Here is a 6243-nt window from a genome sequence, read left to right as displayed (position 1 = left end):
GGGATTATTTTGCCAGGTATGCACTGAACACTTCTGAAAAGTTGGCTAAAATATTTATATAAATTTAGTATTACTATTTAAGGTACAGCTTCCTTGTTGAAAAATTTCATATCTCTGCTTTGGAATCCTTCTAGGGACTGCCATCATCTTGGAATCCAAAATAATTTTGATTACAAGCGCTTCATTAAGTTTGCCCGTGTCTGTGAAGTAGGCAATGAGTTGCGTATTTGTGCTAGAGATAAGGTAAGCTCTGCCAGAGGAGATAATAAGAAGAGTGTTGTTCCTAGTCTGAAATTTGGAAATAACCATATGACAATTTGGAATAATTGGTAAATCGACAATCTCTTTACTTAATTCCTAGGATTTGTAAATATCTTTAGTCTCTTCCCTCCTACTGCATTATTAAATAATAATAAAATTAAAACGGACATTTATTAAGTTTTGAGTCAGACACTGGTTTTGGGGTTTTTTTGTTTGGTTGGCTGCATTTTTTTTGAAATAGGATCTCACTGTGTTCCCCAGGCTAGTCTTGAACTCCTGAGCTCAAGTGATCCGTCCTCCTCAGCCTCCCAAGTAGCTGGGACTACTGGTGCACATTATCATGCCTGGCTTGTATGAGGCATTATTTTACGTGCTTTGGACGGATCAACTTATTCCATATAACCCTGTGAGATAGATACTATTATTCCATTCAACAGGCGAGCAAATTAAGGCACAGAGAAGGTATATAATTAACAAGTAGTAGAGTTGGAATCTCAACCCAAAAAATTTGTTTCCAGAGTCTCTCTTTTTTTTTTTTTTTTTTTTTTTTTGAGATGGAGTCTCGCTCCACCACCCAAAGTGCAGTGGCGCCTTCTCGGCTCACTGTAAGCTCCACCTCCCAGGTTCACACCTGCCTCAGCCTCCCTGGTAGCTGGGACTACAGGCGCCCGCCACTACGCCCAGCTAATTTTTTTTTGTATTTTTAGTACAGATGGGGTTTCACCGCGTTAGCCAGGATGATCTCGATCTCCTGACCTTGTGATCCAGCTGCCTCAGCCTCCCAAAGTGCTGTGATTATAGGCATGAGCCACCACGCCCAGCCCAGAGTCTCATTTTTTTTTTTTTTTTTTTTTTTTTTTGAGACAGAGTCTCGCTCTGTCGCCCGGGCTGGAGTGCAGTGGCCGGATCTCAGCTCACTGCAAGCTCCGCCTCCCGGGTTTAGGCCATTCTCCTGCCTCAGCCTCCCGAGTAGCTGGGACTACAGGCGCCCGCCACCTCGCCCGGCTAATTTTCTGTATTTTTTTAGTAGAGACGGGGTTTCATCATGTTAGCCAGGATGGTCTCGATCTCCTGACCTCGTGATCCGCCCGTCTCAGCCTCCCAAAGTGCTGGGATTACAGGCTTGAGCCACCGCGCCCGGCAGAGTCTCATTTTTAATCACTATATTAGTGTTGAAAAATTTTATACAGTTAACACCTGAACAAAATCATGTTTAGGGGTGCTACCCCCTCTCCTAGTTGAAAATCTGTATATAACTTTTCTTTTCTTTTTTTTTTTTTTTTGGAGTTAGAGTCTCCCTCTGTGCCTAGGCTAGGGTACAGTGACACGATCTTGGCTCACTGCAAGCTCTGCCTCCTGGGTTCAAGTGATTCTTCTGCCTCAGCCTCATGACTAGCTAGGTTTACAGGTGCATGCCACCACGCCCAGCTAATTTTTGTCTTTTTATTAGACAACGGGGTTTCACCATGTTGGCCAGGCTGGTCTCGAACTCCTGACCTCAAGTGATCCACCCACTTTGGCCTCCCAAAGTGCTGGGATTATAGGTGTGAGCCACTGTGCCTGGCCTGCGGCCTGCATACAACTTCTGACTTCCCAAAAACTTAACTACTAATAGCCTTCTGTTGACCAGAAGCCTTATTGATAACTTTAATGGTCAGTTACACACATTTTGTATGTTTTTTTGGTTTTTGTTTTGTTTCCAGACAGGGTCTTGCTCTATCACTTAGGCTGGAGTACAGTGGCACTATCATAGTGCACTGTAGCCTTGACTTCCTGGGCTCAACTGATCCTTCCTCCTCTGCCTCTTCAGTAGCTGGGACTACAGGCCTATGCTTGGCTAATTTTGAAATTTATTTTATAGAGGTGGGATTTCACTGTGTTGCCCAGGCTGGTCTCAAACTCCTGGGATCAAGTAACCCACCCACCTCAGCCTCCTGAAGTGCTATGATTATAGGTATGAGCTACTGCACCCAGCCTATTTTGAATGTTACATGTATCATATACTATATTATTATTATTATTATTTTGATACAGGATCTTACTCTGTCACCCAGATTGGAGTATAGTGGTGCAATCTCCAATCACTGCAACCTCCACGTTTCCAGCTCAAGCAAATCTCCCACTTCAGCTTCCCAAGTAGTTGCAACCACAGGCACATGCCACTATACCGGGCTAATTTTTCTATTTTTTTTTTTTTTTTTTTTTTTGTAGAGAGAGAGTTTCGCTATGTTCCCCAGACTGGTCTCGAACTCCTGAGCTGAAGCGATTTGCCCTCCTTGGCCTCCCAAAGTGCTGGTATTACATGTTGGAGCCACCATGCCCCGTCTACTGTATTCTTACAATAAAGTAAGCTAAAGAAAAGAAAATGTTATTAAGAAAATCACCCAGGCGCGGTGGCTCAAGCCTGTAATCCCAGCACTTTGGGAGGCTGAGACGGGTGGATCACGAGGTCAGGAGATGGAGACCATCCTGGCTAACACAGTGAAACCCGTCTCTACTAAAAATACAAAGAACTAGCCTGGCGAGGTGGCGGGCGCCTGTAGTCCCAGCTACTCGGGAGGCTGAGGCAGGAGAATGGCGTAAACCCGGGAGGCGGAGCTTGCAGGGAGCTGAGATCTGGCCACTGCACTCCAGCCCGGGCCACAGAGCAAGACTCCGTCTCAAAAAAAAAAAAAAAAAGAAAAAGAAAAAGAAAAGAAAATCATAAGGCAAGGCCAGGCGCAGTGGCTCACGCCTGTAATCCCAGCACTTTGGGAGGCCAAGGTGGGCGAATCACCTGAGGTTAAGAGTTCGAGGCCGGGCGCAGTGGCTCAAGCCTGTAATCCCAGCACTTTGGGAGGCCGAGACGGGCGGATCACGAGGTCAGGAGATCGAGACCATCCTGGCTAACACGGTGAAACCCCGTCTCTACTAAAAATACAAAAACTAGCCGGGCGAGGTGGCGGGCGCCTGTAGTCCCAGCTACCCGAGAGGCTGAGGCAGGAGAATGGCGTAAACCCGGGAGGCGGAGCTTGCAGTGAGCTGAGATCCGGCCACTGCACTCAAGTCCGGGCGACAGAGCGAGACTCCGCCTCAAAAAAAAAAAAAAAAAAAAAGAGTACGAGACCAGCCTGCCCAACCTGGGCAACATGGTGAAACCCTGTCTTTACTCAAAATACAAAAATTAGCTGGGTGCAGTGGTGAACACTTGTAATCCCAGCTACTTGGGAGGCTGAGGCAGAAAAATCACTTGAACCTGGGAGGCGGAGGTTGTGGTAAGCCGAGATTGCGCCACTGCACTCCAGCCTGGGCGACAGAGAAAGACTCCTCTCAAAAAAAAAAAAAAAAAAAAAAAAAAAAAAATCATAAGGCAGAGAAAGTATATTTACTATTCGTTAAGTGGAAGTGGATCATCATAAAGGTCTTCATCCTCATCGTCTTCACATTAAATAGACTCAGGAAGAGGAGGGGTTGGTCTTACTGTCTCAGGGGTGGCAGTGGGGCAAGAAAATCTGTATAAGTGAACTCTTACAGTTCAAACATGTGTTGTTAAAGGTCAACTGTAGTTAAACAACTGAAATCACTAGGTCCCTGTTAGATGGCAGTCATGTAATCAAAAAGTAGTATAGTACAGAAAGTCAGGAACGGCTAGGCATGGTGGCTCATACCTGTAATCCCATAATCCCACTACTTCATGAGGCCGAGGTGGGCAGATCGCTTAAGCTTACAAGTTTGAGACCAGCCTGGCCAACATGGTGAAACCCTGTCTCTACAGAAAATACAAAAATTAGCCAGGCGTGGTAGCATACACCTGTAATCCCAGCTACTCAGGAGGCTGAGGTACGAGAATCACTTGAACCTGGGAGGTGGAGGTTGCAGTGAGGCAAGATTGTGTGCCATTGCATTCCAACCTGGGTGACAGAGCGAGACTGTCTAAAAAAAGAAAAAAGAAAAAGAAAGTCAAGAATGAAGAACATAAGAATAGTGATACCTATTTCCTACAGTTATTGGGAGGATTAAAATATATATTTATATACATATATATGCATATATATATGCCTGAAACAGAACCTGTCACAGAGTTTGAGCATGTAGTAGATTTTAGGGGTTTGTTTTTTGTTTTTGTTTTTGTTTTTTGAGACAGAATCTCGCTCTGTCACCCAGGCTGGAGTGCAGTGGCTCGATTTCGGCTCACTGCAAGCTCCGCCTCCCAGGTTCACGCCATTCTCCTGCCTCAGCCTCCCAAGTAGCTGGGACTATAGGTGCCTGCCACCACGCCAGGCTAATTTTTTTTGTATTTTTAGTAGAGGCGGGGTTTCACCATGTAAGCCAGGATGGTCTCGATCTCCTGACCTCGGGATCCACCTGCCTCGGCCTCCCAAAGTGCTGGGATTACAGGTGTGAGTCACCGCGCCCAGCCATGTTTTTTTTTTTTTTTTGAGATGGAGTCTTGCTCTGTGGCCCAGGCTGGAGTACAATGGCGTGGTCTCGGCTCACTGCAACCTCTGCCTCCTGGGTTCAAGCGATTCTCCCACCTCAGCCTCCCTATTAGCTGAGATTACAGGCACCTGTCATCATGCCTGGCTAATTTTTGTATTTTTGTAGAGACAGGGTTTCACCGTGTTGGCCAAGCTGATCTTGAACTCCTGATCTCAGGTGATCTGCCCACCTCGGCCTCCCAAAGTGCTGGGGTTACAGGTGTGAGCCATCGTGCCTAGCCTAGTTTATTAAGAATGAAAGTTCTGGCCGGGTGCGGTGGCTCAAGCCTGTAATCCCAGCACTTTAGGAGGGCGAGACGGGTGGATCACGAGGTCAGGAGATCAAGACCATCCTGGCTAACACAGTGAAACCCCGTCTCTACTAAAAAAAATACAAAAAAATTAACCGGGCATGGTGGCAGGTGCCTGTAGTCCCAGCTACTCAGGAGGCTGAGGCAGGAGAACGGCGTGAACCCAGGAAGCGGAGCTTGCAGTGAGCCGAGATCAAGCCACTGCACTCCAGCCTGGCGACAGAGCGAGACTCCATCTCAAAAAAAAAAAAAAAGAAAAGAATGAAAGTTCTTTTTTTTTTTTTTTTTTTGAGACGGAGTCTCGCTCTGTCTCCCGGGCTGGAGTGCAGTGGCCGGATCTCAGCTCACTGCAAGCTCCGCCTCCCGGGTTTTACGCCATTCTCCTGCCTCAGCCTCCCGAGTAGCTGGGACTACAGGCACCCGCCACCTCGCCCGGCTAGTTTTTTTTTTTTGTATTTTTTAGTAGAGACGGGGTTTCACCGTGTTAGCCAGGATGGTCTTGATCTCCTGACCTCATGATCCGCCCGTCTCGGCCTCCCAAAGTGCTGGGATTACAGGCTTGAGCCACCGCGCCCGGCCGAAAGTTCTTGCAATGAAAGACTTGTACTACAGCCTGGCCAACAGAGCAAGACTCCGTCTAAAAAAAAAAAAAAAAGAATGAAAGTTAGCTGGGCACAGTGGCTGATGCATGTTATCCCAGCAAGGTCGAGGTGGGAAGATCACTTAAGACCAGCCTGAGTAACATAGCAAGACCTTGTCTTTAAAAAAATAAAAAATAAAAAAGAATGAAAGTTGCAAGCCAATAAATGGCTTTACTAATCTGCCTCCTCATTTTGTAGTGGGGTCAAAGGTGTTAATGAAGAAGTCCCTGTTCAAAGCCCTCTTGTCTGCCACAATCACTTTCCTTGTCCTGTATACTTGTCTCTAATAAGAGTAACATAATCTGATCCTATTAATATTTACTTCATGTTTTCCTGCAGGAAGTTGGAAATCTGTATGACATGTTCCACACTCGTAACTCTTTACACCGTAGAGCTTATCAACACAAAGTTGGCAACATTATTGATACAATGTAAGAAACTTGATTGTCATTTCCCTATAAAATTTTCCTTGATACTTGGCTAGAGTATCATACTAGGCTCAACTAGACATTTCTAGATAAGTTCAAGTAAATATTAAGTGATCAAATTTAAAATGGTTTCCTTAAAGAAAAA

The 6243-nt window shown here is 45.8% G+C and overlaps 1 protein-coding gene across 2 annotated transcripts in view; it reads left to right on the top strand.

The window, feature by feature from the left end:
* SAMHD1 (SAM and HD domain containing deoxynucleoside triphosphate triphosphohydrolase 1) overlaps positions 1 to 6243 on the top strand; it is a 77689-nt gene that overhangs the window by 50635 nt on the left and 20811 nt on the right. For both annotated transcript variants that reach the window (XM_033186346.1, XM_033186345.1), the window contains exons 8-10: positions 1 to 16; positions 135 to 243; positions 6010 to 6101. The exon at positions 1 to 16 is cut by the window's left edge and continues 85 nt beyond it. In XM_033186346.1, coding sequence (XP_033042237.1) covers positions 1 to 16; positions 135 to 243; positions 6010 to 6101 — 217 coding nt within the window. The remainder of the gene's footprint in view (positions 17 to 134; positions 244 to 6009; positions 6102 to 6243) is intronic.

Source organism: Trachypithecus francoisi, unplaced genomic scaffold, assembly GCF_009764315.1.
Source record: "Trachypithecus francoisi isolate TF-2019V2 unplaced genomic scaffold, Tfra_2.0 Lachesis_group21, whole genome shotgun sequence".
NCBI classification, from domain to species: domain Eukaryota; kingdom Metazoa; phylum Chordata; class Mammalia; order Primates; family Cercopithecidae; genus Trachypithecus; species Trachypithecus francoisi.
Note: the sequence above shows the minus strand (reverse complement) of the source record. Positions and strands in the feature narration are given on the sequence as shown.